Genomic DNA, 22622 nt, shown 5'->3' on the forward strand with positions numbered 1-22622 from the left:
GTCTCCACAAAGCTTTCCACTGTATTTGAGAAGACTGGTCCAACACTGCAGATATTAAATCATTCCAATCTGAGGGAGTTATCTTATTGGTCGTAGCCCATGTACTTAGTAACTGTTTTACATAAGGGCTGTGGACCCCAAAAGTCATTATCGCATTTTTAATGGATTTCATCTCTTACATGGGAATAGGTTCCCATTTCTGTGTAGTGGAACCGGATTGGTGCCTCCGTGATGATGACCTTTCTACTACAGTTACTGGAAAGGCCACCTTAGGATGTCTAGTAGCCGTATTTCCTTTATTTCCTAGTGGCCTAGCATCCATCGACTCAACTTCTGATATTTCAGAGGATGTATCTTCTAAAGATTGAAATTTTGCAACCATGTCATTCTTTAAGTCTCGTATTTCCTGCATTAAAAATTGTTCCAATTCCTTGGACTGTTCATTGAGGTCTTCTATTTCCTCCATTAAAATTTGTCCCAAGTCCTCAGATTGTTCATTAAGGTCTTGGATTTTCAGCATTAAAGATTGTTTTAACTCTTTGGATTGTTCAGTTAAACGAGATTCCAAGCTTTTCATACCATCCTCCCTAAAAACTCCAAAGGCATCTATTTTTCCTTCCAGAAAACACATTCGATCTGCTAGATTGCCATTATTATCAGACATAGATTGAATCGACCCTGCTGATTTTGAAAATTCCTCCTGGTTAGATTCAATCTTAGCCATAAATGTAGTGGACATCAAATTGAATATGTCTCGAAGGTTGTCCTGGTCAAATTTAACCAAATCCCCTTGTTCCTGAATTTTTAACTCTAACTTTTGAATTGACTCTGATAATTTGGAAAGTTCCACCTGATTAGACTCAGTCTTAACCATAAATGAAGTAGACATTGAATTAAACGTAAGCAAATCCACTTGTTCCTGAATTTTCAACTCAAATTTTTGAATTGACTCTGCTAAATTGGAAAGTTCCACCTGGTTAGAGTCAGTCTTAACCATAAATGTAGCGGACATTGAATTAAATGTAGCCAAATCCACTTGTTCCTGAATTTTTGACTCTAATTTTTTAATTGACTCCACTAAATTGGAAAGTTCCACCTGGGTAGATTCAGTTGTAACCATAAAGGCAGTAGACATTGTTCTGATCAAATTCCAAATTATCTGTTTTGGTAACTAAATCACCTTTTTCCTGAATTTTTGACTCTAATTTCTGAAACATAAGCTCATGTTTCTTCCAAGTGATTATATGTATTAATACACTAATCACAAGCATGGCACACATATACGTATGAAAAATATCATAATTGTCTTTTACCACATAATCCATCACATTGGTAATGAAATCTCCAAAATCCTGCAGTGTTAAATTACCTGCCATGTTATAATTAGATGTTCTTACCATCAATCGGTGATTCCTAAATTGGAAAAATTCACCTCCTTTATTATCTCAAATTAAAAAACCTGTAGTTACCGTGCTTGGCCAGCAGATGGTGGAGGTGTACTGCCAAACGCTACCTCTCCGCGGAAAATCGGATGATCCCAAGGAACCTGTGAAAACTTAATGGGCAGATTTGGGAAGGCAGATTCGCCGCACAGCAGTGGAGCTTGCAGTGGCTCTGGTAGCTGCTAATGCAGTGCACGGCAGAACTAATTGGGCCAGGGAATCGGGTGGGTGGCAGGGGTGGAGGGCGGGCAGAAGATGGCCGGGGTGCCGCGCTGCGGCGGAGGGGTCGCGGTGTGTTGCCGAGGCTCGCCGGCTCCTCTCTCGCAGCGGCGGGGCCGCGGCAGGCACGTGCGGGGGGCGAACTGCAGCAGCTCCGGACACAGCAGCTCCAGACACAGCGGAGGCCGCTGCTGTGGCGGCAGCAGCTACTGCGAAAAGGCACGGGTGGCGGAGTGGGCAGCAGAAGACGTGAGAAATGGAATTCGGGAGAAATAGAAGCGAGCGAGTGCAATGCAGTGGCAGGAGAGAGTGCACACAATGTAGCTGCTGCAGCGACAGCTGGAATGCCGATTAGCACTCACCTCGGGATGCCGATTTCAGGCAGTTTCCCGCCACTAAGGCATGGGCTGTAATTCCAAACCACTTCTGCCACCAGGTATAATGATACTCGAGGCTATATAGGGAAAAGCAATATATTTATTTATCAGGGAGAGAGAGAGTCGCACATACCAGGAGTTAGAAGCATGGCTGGCTTCCAGGAGAAAAGAGAGAGAGCCCCTTTTCCTTTCACTACCTTTTATCTCTACCTTGACCCCACCCTGTTGGGCGGGTAGCATTGTGGCATTGACTCCTACACAATACATCTTGTGACTAATCTGAAAGAGTCACAGTAGTTTATTGACTTTACAGATTTTCATAAATATTCTGGAGAGAATGATATTAGACACAAAGCCTAGGACAAATGTTAATAGGAGGTGATGTAAGATGTTACTGGAAACAGTGTAGGAACATGGAGTGAAGCAGAAAATGGGAATCCACAATGTCCTCATTTCTAATAGTTGTGCCCAAACCAAAGGAAGATGAGAGGAGAAAGACAGAAGAACAAGGGATAAGCAGTGCCTACTATTATGAGTAAGATTGTTAGTTATCGCGCTTACAGGATGATAGGGAAAACCTGGTATAACCCCTGTAGGAGATAGAGTAGCATAGAATGAAACATGACTTGATTCTGCCTTGGCTGATGAGCTGATTGTGAAAGTTTAGATTTGATTAGAGGTAAACATTAACCTCTAGAGTCAAAATTCTGTTTCACTTTGCATGAGTCTATAAGCACAAATGCTGCCAAATGGGCACATTGTTCAATCTGTAGGTGAGCCAAGTTAGTAAACTTTCTTTTATGCTTGAAACACTGCTTATGCTACTAATGTTGAAGCAATGAATCAACTAGGTAGTGATTTCTGGTGGGAAATCTGGGGGACTGAAGAGAAATGAGGTAAAGGAACAAACTGGCAATTATTGTAACCATTATTAGAAACTTAAGGTAACAAATTTGATTCGAAAAATGTTCATTCAAACCACTGAAATTGTAAAAATAAAAATGGCCCCAGCTATCTGAGGCCACTTGTTTGAAGCAGGTGGTCACATTTCATTTCACTGATGTCAGACATCCATCCCACGTCGTTGGACTGTTTGGAATTAGAATTCAAGCAAAGAAGATTGGTTCAAATTGGAGGCATTGAAGAGTTAAGTCAGGAAGGGATGATTCATAAAGATGGACAGTGTTAAGGGAAAATGGAAATGCATGGGGAATTTTTATGGAATAGCACACTGAATCACAGTTTTACTTCTAGGCTTCAAGTGACAAGGATAAGAACTGTCACTTCAGAAAAGATGAAATTCTTGGGTTAATGAACTTTCATGTGTCTGTGCATGCACATGTGTGTGTGTGAGAGAGGGACACGGAGAAATACAGAGAGAGCAAGAGAGAGTTGTGTATATGTGTGATTGTGTGTGTTTGTCTGTGTGTGTGTGTGTGTGTGTGTGTGTGTGTGTGTTCTTCCATGAGTATGTGCATGCCTCAGCAAGGTGAGACAGGGCCTATGGAAATACCAAACCCTGGATATTTGTCCTCACCTCCCTACTTATTTCAATTTAGATCCCTTTAGTCACTGTTCATGTCAGATGAGCCAGTATGAGCTCCTGGGGACTTTCATGTCTCTATCTCCCATCCAGCCATGAAAATGCAGGGGTTACAGATGAACACACTATTTAGCCAGACCTTATGTGGGTTCTAGCAATTCCAACATAGATTTTCAGACTTCCTTAATTTATCAGGAAATTAAGCCACTGGGATATCTTCCCAGCACATATTGCATGTTTATTGATTTTAAAAATATCTATTTTATTTATGTCCCTTGAATAAACTAAATTTTACCATAGGCATGCAAATCAGTGCATTTTAATACTATCAGACTTCAGAGTCCTGTTTTATCCCAGTAACTGTTATTGAGAAAGTACATTAGTGAATAAATAAACTGAACCATTTGATTTCAGACCTGTTCTATACCTTCATTTCGCAGAATTGATCCCATCATGAAATGAAAAGCTTTCATTATTTCCAACTTTTGAAAGTGTGAACTTCAGTTGAATTAGAAGATAAATATGCACCCTGCATAATGGTGGTGTAAGGTAGAACCCTTTGCTTTATGATCCTTTCATATTTCTTCCATTAGCATCTCAGATATATCCCTTCCCATTCCCATAACCTCCCTGTCTATTTATCTGTTTCCTTATGGCAGGTTCCAAGGGACTTTGTTGAAAATACTTTGAGAATGGATCAATGCCAAAATAGAATTTCATTTTCCTGAAATCACAACACACATTATACTTCAGAATTATGTCATTTATCAAACAGCATATTAATGTTTATTTAAAACTTTCATAAATCATATACCCCAACCAACAACTTTGGTGGAAGACCCTGCTTTACCAGAGGCCACACTGATACCCAGAACCTCAAGTAAGCCCCCACCAGCAGATCACCAACACTCCCACAGAGACCACCCATCCTATCCCCAAAATCCCTCATCATCATCATTTCCTTGCCCTCAACTCCAGTAGATGCCCCCTTCACACAGGCAAAGCCAGCACTCAGGACCCTAGAGGTCACCCAAGCCACCAGAACCTCAGCAGAGGCACCCCACTAGACCAGAGGGCATTCCAGCCACCAGAACCACTGTCTACCTAGGCCAGAAGACTACAGGGTAAACAGAAACTAAGGGAAAATACCCATTCAATAACAACAAAATAAGAAGTTGGCATCTAAACACATAAGTACCCAAAATTCAGAATCCAAGATGCCAGTGTAAGAACACAACAACAGCCAGGGTAATATGTCACCACCACAACCCAATTATCCTAATAAAGCCAGCCCTGACTATTCCAACACAGCTGAAGCATAAGAAAATGACCTTAAATCCAATTTTATGAAGAGGATAGAGGAAGGTAGATGAAAAAATAAAGCTTCTGTAAGCCATTCATAGTAGTATTCATCTAATATCCTAGCACACAGGAGACTTATACAAAGAATCTCCACGATTTTGAAGTTATTGGGAAACATATTGCGTTAAAGGATAGTCTTTGTAGGGAGACTCCTCTTACCATACATACACACAATGAGAGAGAGACAGAGAGAGAGAGAGAGAGAGAGAGAGAGAGAGACAGAGACAGAGACAGAGACAGAGAGACAGAAACAGAGAGACAGAGAGAAAGAGAAAAAGAGAGGCAGAGACAAAGAGTCAGAGAAATAGAGACATGGACAGAGGGTCAGAGACAGAGAGACAGAGACAGAGAGAGAGACAGAGAGACAAAGAGACAGAGAGGGAGAGAGAGAGACTGACTCTGGGGCCAGGCAGGCAAGTTTCTATAAGAAAACCGCAAGCTCAGACAAAGTGACAAAGTGCATTCATTTTACTTCCTGGGATTTGGGAAACTGAAGCTTGGAAAAGGACCGGCATCAACTACCCCACTTTCTTCTGTGCTGGGGTGAAATGGGAACATTTCCTAAGAGACAATCAGGCATCAGTATGAAGGAGTGTGGTATTTTCGATGTGAAGTGTCCCACGGGCTATGTAATTTGAACACATGGTCTGAGCCAGAGTGGCAGACAAAAAGGTTGCAACACTTTCAGCAGGTGACGCCTTACTGACAGCAGTTAGTCATTGCGGGGGTGCCTCCCTTCCTGTTCACTCTCTGGTTCCAAATTGCCAGTTGAGTGTCATCAGCAAGCCTCCCACTCCTGCCTCCACCACCATGGTAGGATAGATCCCTTCACCCTCCAAGCCAGAATAAACCAGCTTGATTTCTTCATGCTCTGTGACCCAAGTATGTGGTGTCATCATCAATAGAGTTTTAGCATCACATTATAGAGAGTGATCAAGCACATTGCCAAAAGCTTGTAGTGCTCGTGGTATGGAAGCCTATCGAACCCCACTGACCAACAATTTCTATTATTTACAAGAAATGTGGGCTAGTCACCCTGGAAAGGGAAAGGCTGATATGCTTGTGTTTTAGTTACATACTCTTAAAACTCAAGTGGAAACTACATCATGTTGCTACCTGTGATGGGACTTCATCCATAAAAGAGGAAAGAGTAATTATTTGGCGACAAGTAGACCTAAAAGGATGGGATGGGAGAGGTTGATATGAGTATAATTGGGACAGATGCCAAGAAGCATCTTAGTGGGCATCTGAATTCAAACATCTCTTGTGTGTGACTTGTTCCTAGTATATTTACAGGAAATCACAAGGTCAGCTCAACATTTTTATAAGCTTCACCTGGACCAGAAACTTACTCAGCTTCTGAAGACAAAACCCAACTCAAGGAAGCTGACTCAAGATTCAATCTATGAAGGGGTCTTCTTCAACGTTTGACAGCTCTCCATCTCCAGACCAGAGAATGGAAGAAAGGTAAAGATATATTACAATAATGTTCAGAGTTACTGTCTTGGAGTTTTCTCTATGTCCACACCCCTGTGTTGCTACCACAAAATGAATTGTGCCTGGTCTAGGTCTTTATCCTAGGAAGGCATGAGACGGAAGCTTCTGTTTGAAGCAAACATGGCCTGACTTGAGCAGATTTTTCTTACTTTCCCCAAATCATTTGTATTTCTGTCTGTTATTTAAAGTGGAAGCTCATGTGCATATTTACCCCAGGGAAGAAAGGCTGCAAAAAGGTTTCCTGTTTGTTGGTTCTTATAGCTGATCTGCAATGTGTATATGTTGCTCCCAAAGAGAGTCAGATACTTAGGATTTGAATAGCTGAGGAATACCACAATAAATGTTTATTTACAAAGATCACAGGTCTTAGAGCCAGAGTAATTTGCTGGGGAAACATGATAAAGTGAGAGAGTGGGGGACATTATCACTCCTTGGCTCCAATAATCAGCAAAAGTAATTGACACAAGTGTGTGTGTGAGAGAGAGAGAGAGAGAGAGACAGAGAGAGAGAGAGAGAGAGAGAAAGGGAGAGAGGTAGAGAGTGAGACAGAGAGACACAGAGAGAGATAGAGAGAAAGGGAGAGAGAGAAAGAGAGCACTATGAGTAAGTAGTATGAATGGATAACTCGATGCACAGAGAAGCACTGCTGCTCACAACACACAGGTGACCAAGAGAGAGATTAAAAGTAAAAATCGCACACGCAATTCCAGCACTCAGGAGGCTGTGGCAGGCAGATCTCTGTGATTTGAGACCAGCCTGGTCTACATGAGCTAGTTACAGGAGATCCTCCAAAGCCACAGAGATACCCTGTCTTGAAAAACCAAAAATACAAAATAAAAAAAAGAAATAAAATCCCAGTCTCTTTCCTGCTGCTCTCCAGTGTCCTGGAAATGTCACCCACTACCTCAAATACAAAGAAAATTGGAGAGAAAGGGGCAGCTCTTGGGGGTGAGATGTAAGATGTTGAGGAGCAGAGAGAGAATCAGAAGAAAAAACTTTATTACTTGCAAGTCGTCTACCGTGAAGCTTCTAGACTTAAGTGTCATCAGATCATTTCTCCCCTCATCTCCATCAGAGTGATGTTCGTCTTTCTTTCATTTAACTTTTAATGCTGTTTTTTTTGGAGGGAATCATCCATATTGGCCAAAAATAACCTGAGAATAGACTGAAATTCATGCAGGGAAAGATTTCTTATTGGCTGTATGTACTAGAGCATCTACTCAAACACAGAAAAATAGAATATTTCACCAAGAATGTTGTTATGTATGGGTTGGAAACAGCACCAAGTCAGACCTAAGGACTGCAGTATGGGCTGGTCCTCAGACCTAAAGAGGCATGCTGTCTGTGGTCACGGACTCTCCGGCACATCGACAGAGTAGAGAAGACACAGAGGAGTGGGAGGATGACCCTGTAAAACTGGCCCAGCCTTGCTGCAGTTACCCACTTGTTGAATCATCAAGTTCCAGTCATGCTTCTGTCATGGGGAGTAAGAGAAAAATGTGAACTGGAATCCATTTTAATTTATAATAGGATAATTAGTTAGCAGGGAAATTACGATTCTGGATTTGCTGGGTTATCGAGAAAAACAAGAACTTCTGTTCTTCCTGCTTCTATCTCCTGAGCACTGGGGCCACAGGTGAACACCAGCATCGCCACTTTTGTGCCAACTGTAGCTGACGTCAGGTACCTTCCCAGTACCCATTTGACTGCTTCTCTCCTGTTGTTTCACAATTTTTTAACCATCCACACTTGTGACTGCCATCTTGCTTATAGGGTGGGTAAGTCTCCTGTGCTTTTCCATTATTCACTTCTAGTAGACAGGCAGTGTTGTGTATGCAAATTTGTCAAAGTTTGATCTGTCCAGGGAAGAATGGTTAGTTTATAAAGTAACTGTGCTGTTTGTATAAGAACCTGAAATCCAATCATCAACCCAATCCAGGCCTGACAATGCATATCATCATTCTAGCGCTGTGATCTAAAGGTGATGCAGAGACCAGAGGATCTCTAGAATTTACTGGTTAACTGTTGAGTCTGTAAGCTTGATCTATTTAAGGAAAAACTTGACATCAGTTTGTAACTTCTTCAAACACATTCATGCAGGTACACACACACACACACACACACACACACACACACACACACACACAGTGTACTGGTCCTGCAGCATTTATTTTGGATTGGAATTCACACTCAAAATTATGTTACAATTCCATCCTCAGAAAACCATCAAAAACAGTCATCCTTTCACCATAGGCTCTGGGGGTGGAATTGAAATGACAATATAGGTGAGCTTTTAAAGAACTGTGGCATTTGGTCCACATGTGAGCTTGTCCTTTTCCTGTGGTTGCAATTTCATACCCGTAACTATTTGTCTTTCAAGTGGTGCACCTTCTTAACTTATCCTCAAACAGTCAACACAGACAGATTTTGTTATCAGGAAAAACTCCCATCTTCTAGAAGAGACATGTAGTAAGAACCCTTTGTGTTAGGTTTGTCCTCATTTGTTGCACTCCACTTAGGATTCCTCCATTAGAAATTGTATTGAGTCCTTACATCAAACTTATCTCAGTGATCAATTTCAGGTACTTAGGCATCCATCAGTAATTCCTAATATAATCAGAGCTGCTTGCAAACAGTCAGGGCAATTGAGAATTTCTTTATCATATTGTCTATCTCTGTACAATTTTTATTTTCTTCATAACCCCCCATCTATCAGTATAAAGATCTGTATGACTATATTCATTCTGAAAGTAATAATAATTTCAAAGCCGTGTGATATGAAAATATTTGTATATTATACAAACTAAACATGAGGTTTTAAACAGTTTCTATCTTCAATGTTTGTTGCCATGTGATGTTTCTGAGTTTAAAGATTTTTGAAGTAAAGGATTCATTTTCCTGCTACAGGGGGGAGTGTAAGTTATTCATTTTTATTTTGAATCTTTTCTTTCTGGTGGCATTGATTTTACTAAGGTTTTGAGTGCAATATTTTAAACAGAAGAGGAAAAGGAGATGAAATTATCATTTTCATTTAAAAATGATTTCATTTCCCCAGGGTAGATAAGCTATAATATATTTCCTCCACTGTGTTAACTTATCATGTTACTATCCTGTATTTCTTCAGAATTTTTTATTCTGAAATTACAATAAATTTTGTCAGCGTCATTTTCTGCATAATGATTTTAGAGGTTGAATTTCCTAATATGCAGTATTACATTCTTTTATATTTAATGCATGTTGAACAATCTTTGTTTTTTTATGACTATGTACAATATTTATCTCCTCCTAATTTCTATTGCCTTTGTTATATCATTAGTTTCTTGTATGTAAACAATTTCTTGTGATCATATTCATCCCAATTAATCTTCTCATCTGTATACATACACCTCCTGATGACCTCCTTATTATTCTCAATTTTTCTTTCCTTCTTTTTGATCCTTTGGTAAATTAGTTAGTTATTCAATCTTCAAATCGTTGTGTGTCTACTGTTGTTGTTGTTGTGTTTGCTTGTTCATTTTTATCCTACTGTGAACCCAGAAGATACAACACTTTTCAGTTGTTCTGCATTTGTCAATACTGTTGTGTTACATTTTCTATTTTCTTCTTTGCTGCTGTGGCAAGACACCATGATCAAGCAAGCTATAAAAGAAAGTATTTCATCTGCTTCATGGTTTTAGGAGGTTAGAGTTGGTGATGGAGGACCAAAGGCATGGCAGCAGGAACAGCTGAGAGCTCACATCTTAATCTGTAAGGTGGAGACAGGGGGTAGGGCTGGAAATATCGTGGGCTTCTGAAGCCTCAAGATCTAATCCCAATGACACATCTCCTCCAATAAGGCCACACTTCTTAATCTTTTAAAAATAGTTACACCAAATGGGAGCCAAGTGTTTATGCACAGGAGCCCATGCGGATCACTCACATTCAATTCACCACAATTATCTCATGGGATAAAATATTTTAGAGAAAATTTTGTGGGATGCTGATAAGAATATGTGCCAAACAGATGTTGAATTGAGTAAATTGCATATGTAAATTTTGATTTTCTATCTTCCGTCCATTTGGAATATCATTTCCCATCACATTATGCCACTTTAAGCATGTTTTTATCAGTGAAATATGTTTCTTGTAAACAGCTATCAGTTGGATGATACTTTGTCACACATTCAAACATGCTATCTTTTTATTTAAATTAGAAACAATCTTATTATACATATCAAATACAGTTCCCTCCCTTTCCATCCTCCCATACCATTCATCAAGCTCCCATCTCATCCTCCTTCTGCTCCTCATGAAGGGTGAGACCTTCCAGGGGAGATAATTATAGTCTGTTACATCATTTGGGGCAGGGCCTAGGCCCTCTCCTATGTGTCTAGGCTGAGAGAGTATTCCTCTGTGGGGAATTGGCTCCCAAAATCCATTCGTACAATAGGGATAAATACTGATCCACTGAAAGAGCCCCATAGATTGCACAGGGCTCCTAACTGACAACCACATTCAGGGGGCCTGTTTCTGTCCTATGTTGGTTTCCTAACGGTCAGTCTGGGGTCCTTGAGCTCCCACTTGTTCAAGTTAACTGTTTCTGTGGGTTTCCCCAGCCTGGTCTTGACCACTTTGTCTGTCACTCCTCCCTCTCTACAACTGGATTCCAGTTCAACTTAGTGCTTTGATGTGGGTATCTGCTTCTGCTTCCATCAACTACTGGATGAAGGCTCTAGGATGGCATATAAGGAGGTCATCCATCTCATTATAGGGCAAGGACATTGAAGGTAGCCTCTCCACTGTTGCTTAGATTCTTAGTTGGTGTCATCCTTGTATATCTCTGGACATTTCCCTAGTGCCAGATATCTCTTTAAACCTATATTTGTTCCCTCTATTAAGGTATCTCTTATCTTGGTCTTCTGTATTCTTTCCCCGACGCAATATTTCTGGTCTCTCATGTCCTCCTCTCACCTCCTTTTCTCCCCTTCATTTTTTCCTGATTCCATCTCTTCTCTCCTGGCTCCCAATTTGCTCTGGAGGTCTTGTTACTTTCGCCACCTGGGGACCATGTATGTCTGTCTCTCTTAGGGTCCTCCTTGTTTCCTAAATGATGGTTTAACACCATTTATATTTAAGTTTATTATTTGGATATACACACTAACTCATGTAATTTCAGAGTTTTCCTGGTTATTCTGAATACTGACTCTACAATTTCTTTCTCATTTGTTCATCTCGGTTTACTGTTATTAAGTTTAAATTAGTTTATTCTTTCTCAATGCCATTTTCTTAAATCTTTATGAGATTTGTTCTTTTGTAGAGTATCATTTTTTAAATTTATTCTTCCTTTTCATGGTGAAGCATTTCGTTTTTTGTCTTTTTTATTTTTACATATCAATCCCAGTTCCCTCTCCCTCCCCTCCTCCCACACACCACCCACCATACCCCCATCTTCCCACCATATTGCCAATTCCTTCCGCATAGAGGATATCAAGAGTCTATCATTTCACTCAGGGTAGGGTCCAGGCACTTCCCTAAGAGTTATGGACACATGATGTCTGTTAGTATTCGAGGGATAAACACTGATCCACTGCTCAGGACCCCATAGGTTGCCCAGGCCTCCTCATTGACTCTCACATTCAGGATGTTTGGACCGATCCCATGCTGGCCTCCCAGCTGTCAGTCTGGGGTCCACGAGCTCTCCCCTGTTCGGATCAGCTGTCTCTGCTGGTTTTGCCAGCCCATTCTTTGCCAATTTGCTCTTTGCTCCTTTCCCTCTGTTGCTGGGTTCCTTGGGTTCTTTTCAGTATTTAACTGTGGGTGTTTGCCTCTGCTTCCATCAGTCACTGGATGAAGGCTCCAGGATGGTTATATTTGACAAAGTAGCAAAAACTATATAAGGGAAAAAAGAAAGCATCTTCAACAAATGGTGCTGGCATAACAAGGTACTGGTATACAGAAGACTGCAGATAGATCCATGTTTATCGCCTTGAACAAAACTTAAGTCCAAATGCATCAAGGATCTCAACATAAATCCAGCCACACTGAAACTTTTAGAAGAGAAAGTGGGAGATACTCTTCAACGAGTTGGTACAGGAGACCACTTCCTGAATATAATACCAGTGGGACAGACACTGAGATAGACAATTAACAAATGGGACCTCATGAAACTAAAAAGCTTCTGTAAGGCAAAGGACACAGTCAACAAGACAGAAAGGCAGTCCACAGAATGGGAAAAGATATTCACTGACCCCACATCTGACAGAGGGCTAATCTCCAAAATATACAAAGAAATTAAGAAGCAAGTCTCCAAAACACCAAAGGATCCAATTAAAAGGTGGGGTACAGAACTAAACAGAGAATTCTCAATAGAGGAGGCTAACATGGCCAAGAGACACTTAAGAAAGTGCTCATCATCCTTAGCCATTGGGGAAATGCAAATCAGAACAACTTTGAGATACCAACTTACTCCTGTCAGAATGGCTAAAATCAAAAACACCGAAGACTATTTATGCTGGAGAGGATGTGGAGAGAGGGGAACACTCCTCCAGTGCTGGTGCGAGTGCAAACTCATACAGCCACTTCAGAAAGCAGTATGGAGTTTCCTCAGGAAAATGGGAATCAATCTACCACAAGACAAAGCATTTCATTTTTATGCTTTCTTATTTTAGAGATCAATTACATACATAATTGGTGACATGGTTTTTATATTTGAGGGGTGATTGGCTTAAACTTAGATCAGAAACTTCAGTTACACCAACCCATTGGATATAACTGTAAAACATGGACATATAACAAGATGCGACTGGTGACAATTTGAGAACATCTTCCCCAATAGGGCTTATAGTTCAAGCACATAATCAGAAGGGAAGTCTGTGCAATATTCTTTGTAGACTGACATACAGTGACAATACATACAGTTACAATATAAGCTGTAGTTGATTTTGTTCTATTTTGACTAGCATATCTGCTAGATATTCTTCCCCCTGGTTGTTTTATTTGACTCACTGAGGTTGTTCTTACCATGATTTTCATCTCTTGCTCCCCAATCTCTATCTCAGAGGTAAATTTATTAACTAAGACTTGTATAAATTTGTCCTTAACCCTGTTTACATCGTTAAAATCTTTGAACATTTTTAAATTAAGACTTCTGAGTTCATTGTCTGGTTTTGCATGAGTCTTATACTTTTGCATTCATTGTTGAAGTGATATTAACTTTTGGCAGAGCAACATTACTTGTTCATTGACAACTTTTTTTCTGGATCATAATTTTTACCTTTTGTGTTAGTTAATAGTTTTACAAGTCTCTGCCTAGTAACCAGATTTAGCTCAAGATATCAATCCCAAGCAACACCCAAAGGGAGAAATAAGACCTACTCAACACAAAAGTCAACCAAATGTTTACATTAGAAAGCAAATAAAAGCAATTGAAAACAACAGCTGCACTTCTAATGCTGATGGAGATATGGTAATATAGAATAACTGAGAAGTTCAAATTAATTAAGAAAACACTGCAAAACAGTTTTGTGCCTAGTGTTAAAGAGAGAAAGAACAAGATTTGAAGGAGAGAAATGTATGACATTACAAAAACTAACAGTGAGGGTAAAAAATACAACACAGGTACATACCAGCACAACAATATTGACAATAATCATTCATTGTTGATGAGCAGAAGACTGGATGCTTTGGTGCTTGTCTGAAGCTCACTAGGTGAAAACACTTGGATTCTGATGCTTTTTCATTCCCAATTCTAGACATTCCAAGCCAGAATCAACTGTATAGGGACTGCGACTTACCTGATATTCCCCACCACAGGGGATGGTGGGGAGGGCCAATACAGGGAACTCTACTGGGATATGGTCATGCCACAAAGCAGCAAGTACAGGAACATTCATCATTCCACTCCAATTGCCACTTAAGGTGATAAGAAGAGAAATACCAGGCTAGATGTGCTTTCTCCAAATGTCTCTGTGGATCATGGAGGAAATAGGAAACTTTCCAATAAATATGGGAGTGGAACACAGGACCCTGGTTTTCCAAGCCGTGCTGGTATATGTCCCAGGAACTACTTTTGTTCACTTACATCTTCCCCTGGTCTTCCTAGAGGATGGGACCATATTTCCACAGCAACGTCATTTATATTTCCTTTTTCATCTCAGGCCTCAAATACTTCCATATAGAACTGTGCCTTTTTATCTACATAAAATATCAGCTAGCTTTTAGGACCTACAGTGAGTCCAGAATCAAATACCTCACCTTGGGTCTAAAATTTTTCTTATTAATATTTACAGATATATATTGGACATTCCTATGTTGCAAAATCACAATGGCCATCATTGTCCAGCTCTGTAGCATAAGTGGTTATTCACAACCACAAGAGATTAAGAGATTTCCAGTGAAGAAATCATTAGCAATGACATGTTCTTCATTCTGTATGTTTTCTGGTACTCAGCTTATTTTTAAAACATTTGTACAAAGTTTACATTAAATTTTCAACTAACTCTGAGATCATTACTAATTTATTTATTCATTTGTTGCTTTTCTCTCTTTTTTGGGTTTTTTGAGACAGGGTTTCTCTGTCTAGCTTTGAAGACTGATCTGGAACTAGCTCTTATAGACCAGGCTGGTCTCAGACTCACAGAGATCCACCTGCCTCTGCCTCCCAAGTGCTAGGATTAAAGGCGTGTGACACCACTTGCTGGCTTTGTTACATTTCTTAACAAAATACCACAGTAGAGAGTCAGACACTTTTTCCATAAAGACAGATAACAAAAAAACCACTTGTTGTCCTTTATATTTTCCAAAATTTGAAATGAAGATCCAGTTTCTTTAGCCTAATAACTCTGACTGGGCTCACAGAGGTCTTGACTCCAACTCTTTATTCAATGGTTCCCGTTGGAAGGCCTCCCTCCAAGTGACTAAAAGTATCCAATGTTCATGATGAGGTGCCAATACTCCTGCACCTAAGAAGAGACTTCAGCTTTAGGACAGAAATAGTTGCATTCAGAATTCTGTCTTTTCCTGAAAGCATTAGCTGATGAGCATCTCTACTAGAGCTATCAGCTCTCCCAGTGTGGGTAGATGAATTGGTTTGCAGATAAGCTGTATTGATTTGGGTTACTATTGCTGTGAAGAGACACAATAACCATGGTAACCCTTATAAAGGAAAGTATTTTATTAGGGTGGCTTACAGTTTGGAAGTTTAGTCCATTATCATCATGGCTGGATATGGTGGCATGAAGGTAGACATGGTGTTAGACAAGGAACTGAGTGTTCTAAATCTTAATCCACAGGTAACAGGAAATGAACTGTGTTCCAATTGCACATCTCTTGTGCATAGGAGAGCCTAACCTCACCATGATATATATACTGCAACAATGCAGCCCCTACTCTAACAAAGCCACACATCATAATAGTGCCATTCCCTATGGGTATCATCTACTTCCAAACCATGACATTATACTCTCTGGCCCTCAAAGGCTTGTAGCAATAGCATAATGTAAAACTGCACTCAGTCCAACTTTGAAAGTGCCCATAGTCTATCACAGTCTCAAACTTATTTAAAAGTCTAAAGTTCAATGTCTTTTCTGAGATTAATAAAATCTCTTAACTATAATCCCCTGTAAAAATCAAAATCAAAAAGCAAACCACATAATTCCAACATATAATGGCACAGATAAATATTGCCATTGCAAAATGATCAAAGAGACAATACAGGACCAAGGCAAGACCAAAAACCCTCCGGGCAACCCCAAATGCTGTATCTCCATGTCTGCTGTGAAAAGGGTCTTCAGATCTCTAGCTTCTTGCAGAGTTTTGATTGCAACACACATCTGTCTTTTGGGCTTGTTTCACTCTCTGTTAGTAGCTTTTTGCAGGTATCCCACAGCTCTGGCATCTCCAACGTTATTGAGCTCTCCAAGACAATCCAGGCTTCAACTTCACAGCTTCATGCAATGGTCTCTCTAGGCCTCCATTCAGGAGCTAACCTGACTTGCTCCTGGACTCAGTTGATTTTCTTAGCCACAGAAGAAGATTCCAAAACCCCTTTCTTCTATCTTTGACTCGAAAGACAGAACCATGTGGCCAAAGCTGCCAGGACCAACTGTATTTTGGGACTGGAACATGGTCCCATTATTCAATTACCTCTTCACTAGCTATATCTTTTCGATGGTTTCATTTATTGCCTAAGTTTACCTGTCCTGGAACTTTCACTGTAGACCATACTGGCCTCAGAGTCCAAAATCTGCCTCCCTCTGCCTCTGTAGTGCTGGGATTAAAGGTGTGTACTACCACACCTGTCTCTCTGAGATTTTCTTTAATCCCTTTCCACAAGTATAAATTTAGCTAGATGGGATCTTGCCGTGATGTCATCATTCTCTTTATTTCATTTCTTTTTTATTTAAATTAGAAACAAGCTTGCTTTACATGTCAATCGCAGGTCCCTCTCTCTCTCCTCCTTCCCCAACCTTCTCAAATCCCTGAACCTCCCACCCAGTCCACACTCTGTTCTCCAGGAAGTTAAGGCTCTCCATGGGGGATCTCCAAGTCTGACATTTCATCTGGGACAGGGCTTAGGCTCTCCCCCTTGTGTGCAGGCTGTGAGAGCATCTACCAATGTAGGATGGGCTCCCAAGTCCATTTGTATGCCAGAGATAAATACTGGTCTACCACCCAAGGCCCCATAGATTGCCAAGGCCTCCTCGCTGACACCCAAATTTAGGGGGTCTGGATCAGTCCCATGCTGGCCTCTCAGTCATCAGTCTGGAGTCCATGAGCTCCCCTTTGTTCAGGTCAGCTGTTTCTGTGGGTTTCTCTGGCCCGGTTTTGACCCCTTTCCTCAGTTATTTATCTGTTTATCTCCTTTAGCACAGAACTTAGCTCCATCCCATTTCCTGGTGCTCCTTTTCTACTCACAAAGAAAAATGTGTATTTTTCCTTCTTTGGTTTGCCCCTTGTGTTATAAATCTTCATTAGAGTGAACACTAATAACCACATGACAAAATTTGTACTAGGCAGTTTTGAGATGTTTTTCTGCCAATAGAATTAATCCAAAGCTCCTCATGTTAATCTCAGAAAGACTCTATTGACAAGGATAAAAGGCAGCCACATTCTTCATCAAAATATCACAAGGATAATTTCTAGTCAACATAGTAACATTCTTCTCTCCTGAAACTTCTTGAGTTAGGCTCCCAAAGTTCAAATCACCCTCAGAACCACTGTCTTCCATCCTCTTACTAGTATGGTCCATTGAGCAATGCTTGAAGCATTACAAAATCCAGAAGTCCCAATGTCTCCAAATGAAAGTGTGGAAAGGTCTATTAAAGCAATACACCAGTGTGTGGTGTCAATTTCCATCTTAGTCTGGATTTCTATAGCTTTGAAGAGATTTCAGGACCATGCCACTCTTATAAAGGAATGCATTTAGTTGTGACTGGCTTAGAGTTTCAGAGGTTTACTCCATCATGATAATGGTAGGACATGGTACCATGCAGACAGACATGGTACTGGAGAAAGAGCTGAAATTTCTTGATCCACAGGCAACAGGAAGTGAACAGTGCCCCACATTGAACATAGATTGAGCATAGGAGACCTCAAAGCCCATCCCCAGAGGGACATATTTTCTCTAACAAAGCCACACCTACTCCAACAAAGCCACACATCCTATTAGTGCCACCCCCCTATGGGAGCCATTTTCTTTCAAACCACCTCATAGCCCAAGTCAGTAAAATCTTCAAGAAATTTTAAAAGTTGACAAATGACTTAATTTATGTAAGCTGTTTCCTCCACTTTGTGAGCCAGGGTCAGTTATTCCCACAGAGTTGGGTGGGGAGGGAGGGTGTCAGAGAGTATACAGTGTGTGTTCATGTCTTTTCTTTTTCATTTCAGGAACACTAGTGAAGAATTTCCAAGCATGCAACTAAGCACCCCAGCCTGGATGGCTAATGGCACAGCAATGAATACCTGTGACTACAATCAGCCTTTATACTGTGCCACAGTAATCTATACCCTGAATATTCTCATAGTCATCATTGCCCTGGTTGGTATGGCAGGAAATGCCATTGTGCTGTGGCTCCTGGGCTTCTGCTTGCACAGGAATGCCTTCTCTGTCTACATCCTCAACCTGGCTGGTGCCGACTTCCTCTTCCTCTTCTTTCACACTCTGTATTCCCTGGAAAAAATACTTTGTCATCACCATATAATACATATTGATGTACCCATCCATTTCCTTACAGTGTTAAATTGTGCTTATTTGGCAAGTCTAAGCATGCTCAGTGCCATTAGCACCGAGCGCTGCCTGTCTGCCCTGTGGCCAATATGGTACCGCTGTCAAAGACCAAGACATGCATCAGCTGTCATATGTGCCTTGCTCTGGGCCTTGTCCCTGATATTGGGCCTCCTGGAAGGAAGTTCATGTGGAGCCTTCTTTAATGACTTAGTTTTGGCTTGGTGTAAGAAATTAGATTTCATCACTTTTGCTTGGTTAATTGTTTTATTTGTGGTCCTCTTGGGGTCCAGCCTGGCCCTGATGCTCAGGGTCTTCTGTGGCTCACACAGGATTCCTGTGACCAGGCTGTATGTGACCATTGCCCTCACAGTGCTGGTCTTCCTTGCCTTTGGTTTGTCCTATGGTATCTACTGGTTCCACTTATTTTGGGTCAAAGGCATTCATATCAATTCCTCTTGCCGTGTTTTAGAAATGACAATATTCCTATCCTGTATTAACAGTTGTGCCAACCCCATCATTTACTTCCTTGTTGGGTCCATTAGGTATCACCGATTCCAGAGGCAGACTCTGAAGATGATTCTACAGAGGGCCATGCAGGACACTCCTGAGAAGGAAGGTGGAGAGAGGAGTTCTTCCGGACAGGAAATAGTCTAGTACAGCAGCAGACATTTTTGTCCTTGTCCATGAAGGCAATTTTAATACCATTTTCATTTGGATATCTGACCTTACATATGTTGAAAAATAATTATTCTTGTGAAAGTTGAGTGAGACAATGCTTGTCAATCAGGTACTGCTTGCAGTATCCTTAAACCTGCTACTCAGGTCCAGAAAAGATCTCACTGAGGGGAAATCCTTCCCTTAGAGGAAGTCTTAAGGCTCTGGTGGAAAGCTCAGGACTTCTTTGGTCATTGAATTTGACAATGATTAAATGATGGCTATATTTTGTCCAAATGTTCTATTTATTTTTAAAAGAAATCTTGTCTCAATGTTAAAATCATTGCATAAAATTTCCCCACAATCCTAGTCTCCTTAATTTCGGGATGCTTAGAAGATGTTTATAACTTCACAAATCTCTTATATAAATTGCTTAGTAAACAAATATGCAATGTTAAGACAGCTTATTAAATTTCAATTCACCAGACTGTATTCATCACTTTCAAGCCAATTGTTTATACCATTTGGGGCAATGGAAGAGTGAGATCAAGTTTTGTAACCAGAGACAAAATACCAATGCTTGCTTGAATGTTAATGCAGAGCTCGCTCCTGTGGTTCCCTCTCACTCTGCCTTGCTTAGCACTCCAAGGGCATGTCTCCCACTTCTCTATGGGTATTTATTTTGACCATCCCTCTTCGGGAACCACATTTCATGACAAATATTCAATCCAAATGAGTACTATGTTGACCAAAGGCCAGGTTGTGACACCAGTTGGAGATATAGCCCAGATGCTTGGATCACTGTGTATCAGCTTCTGTATGGGACCCCTCAAGAATGTCTTCTCTATTGTCCCAGTGCAGAGCTCAGGGTCTCTGTGATGATTCTAATCTTTCTAACAATTTCTGCTCCCTCAATGTTTGCACGTTGTTTACCCATACTCCTTTCTTCTATCAGAAGATCAGTTCGTGTTCTTAAAACTCAACTTCAACAAAGTTCTCAGAATAATGGTAGAATAATGCCAGAATTCTCAAACAAAATATCACTGACATGGTCCCTAGCCCCGATCCTGGCAGAGTCCTTGCTCCACTCTGAAACACCATAAGCTCAGCCTCTTCAGCTACTTACAACTTTCTCAGAATTCATTTCCTCCATGCTCTTCTAAATTCCTTTCTGTTCCTATGATACAATACTCTGACCAAAAAAAAATTAGAGGATGAAAGAATTATATGGCATATTCTTCCAGGTCAGAGTTCATCTTAAATGAAGTCAGGACAGGCATTAGATGGCAGAATTTGGCCAGATTTCTGTTTTCTCATAATCCCCATGGTTCTAACAGTGCCCCCAAATGTATTCATTTAAGTGGCGTTGGTTATAAATGGTTAATGATGACAACCAATCTTTTTTAAGGGAAAAATGGGGGGTTATGATACAGAAATGAGTACCTGTTATTGGAATGAATTTTTATTTATTGACACAAATTTAAGGTCAATTTTGTGATATGTATATTTCTCCTCTTGTTTAGGTAATGTGCTTATATAGCATATTTTAAGATGTAATATATAATTAAGTACAGATTATAGATAATTACCTATAACAGTCAAAACTTATAGTTTGGTTAGTTAGGTTTTCTAAATACATATAGATATATTTCAAACCTTTCAAAGATCTATAGAATATGGCATTTAATATGATTTAGGCTTTTTTATGTCAGTGTGACATAACTGCTACTGGCAATACCAATTGCTTCAGAGAGGAAGATGGACATCGAAAAATCTTATAATGGAATCTGCCTTTAACGTGGTAAGACTAGCCATTTGGACAAATAACTGCTCATGCCTCGACTGTTTGACTGTATACTGTATGAAGTGGACATACAGGACCAACAGAGAAGTGACTGTTAAAAGACAATGGGTCAGTGCTGTAGGGTTCCTGCTTCATAAAAGAGTCTGGAAGACATTCTTTTTTTTGTTTTTGTTTTTGGTTTTTACGAGACAGGGTTTCTCTGTATTGTTTTCAACGGTGTAGGTCCAGTTTGGCCTCAAACTCACAGAGATCTACCTGTCTCTGCCTCCCAAGTGCTGGGATTAAAGGCGTTCACCACCACCGCCTGGAAAGTCTGCAAGACATTCTACAGGGCACAGAGAAAAATTACTTACAAACTGCCAATACAGGTGGGACATTTCCTAATTTCCTGCTTCTCTGAGAAGACTGTCAGACACACTTGTGGCCTATGGGTCAAAGATGCTTCAATATTACAGAGGAACTTTGAGTGACTGACCAGGCAGCGAGATGTCTGTCTGTTCTAGAGTATATATATTATCCTTCTGTGGTATTTGATGGATTTAAAGACAGTTATGGTTATGATCTTCCTTAGTTATGATAAAAGATAGGTTGCATGGTAAAACATTAGACTCACAAAGATAGGATAGCTGATAAGTTATTTTCTTTAAACATTACTAAATGTTAATTAGCTAAATATTATAACTATAGTTCTTACTTTATAACTGTTTTGTTATATATAATTTGAGAATCATGTTCAAAACTTTTCAAGTCTTCTGAAAGAATCCATGATGTTCAAAGTCATGTCCCTTGCCCAAGAGAAAATCATTGTTTCCATTATATTATTATATGGCTTTGCATTAGCTTAATAAGAATCAAACTGTGCATGCTTTTTTATGCAATCACGTTTAATTAATGTATGATATTCTTGTCATATACTGTTATCATTCATGTAATCATGGTGTAAAATTATTTGAATAAAAATATGCAACTATTCAAACGTTTATCTGTATTCCTTTATTTCCTAAAACATTCTCACACAGCACAACATGTCATTATATTTTTTTTGATTTTTTCTTTTATTTTACAGTTTAAACTTAGATAAGAAACAAGGTTGCTTCATCAGTCAGTTCCAAGTCCCTCTCCCTTTCCCTCTGCTCCTCCCGTTCCTTCCCCCTAACCCCCCCCGTTATCCCCTCATTCCCTCAGTGAGGGTGAGGCCCTCCATGGGGGTGTCCATAGTCTGTCATTTCATATAGGGCAGGGCCTAGACCCTTCCCCAAGAGTTCAGGGTGAGAGTGCACCTCACATTGTTCTATGGGAGTCCAAAGTCCATGTGTATACTTGGGATGGGTACTGATCTGCTGCCCAAGGCTCAATAGATTACCTAGGCCTCCTCACTGACACCCAGATTCAGGGGTTCTTGATCAGTCCCATGCTGGATTCCCAGGCTGATGCCTGGGATTCAAGAGTTAACCTTTGTCTGGTCAGCTGTTTCTTGGGGTTAAACCAGCCCAGTCTTAATCCCTTTGATCATCAGTCC

The 22622-nt window shown here is 40.4% G+C and overlaps 1 protein-coding gene across 1 annotated transcript; it reads left to right on the forward strand.

Moving 5' to 3' along the window:
* The first annotated feature begins 1627 nt into the window (after nucleotides 1–1627).
* LOC106022243 (mas-related G-protein coupled receptor member B4-like) lies at nucleotides 1628–19299 on the forward strand. The gene is made up of 2 exons (XM_040733358.1): nucleotides 1628–2070; nucleotides 18306–19299. The coding sequence occupies exons 1-2, from the start codon at nucleotides 1628–1630 to the stop codon at nucleotides 19297–19299; spliced, it is 1437 nt and encodes a 478-aa protein (XP_040589292.1).
* The last annotated feature ends 3323 nt before the right edge of the window (nucleotides 19300–22622 follow it).

Source organism: Mesocricetus auratus, unplaced genomic scaffold, assembly GCF_017639785.1.
Source record: "Mesocricetus auratus isolate SY011 unplaced genomic scaffold, BCM_Maur_2.0 Super-Scaffold_100030, whole genome shotgun sequence".
Classification (NCBI taxonomy): Eukaryota; Metazoa; Chordata; class Mammalia; order Rodentia; family Cricetidae; genus Mesocricetus; species Mesocricetus auratus.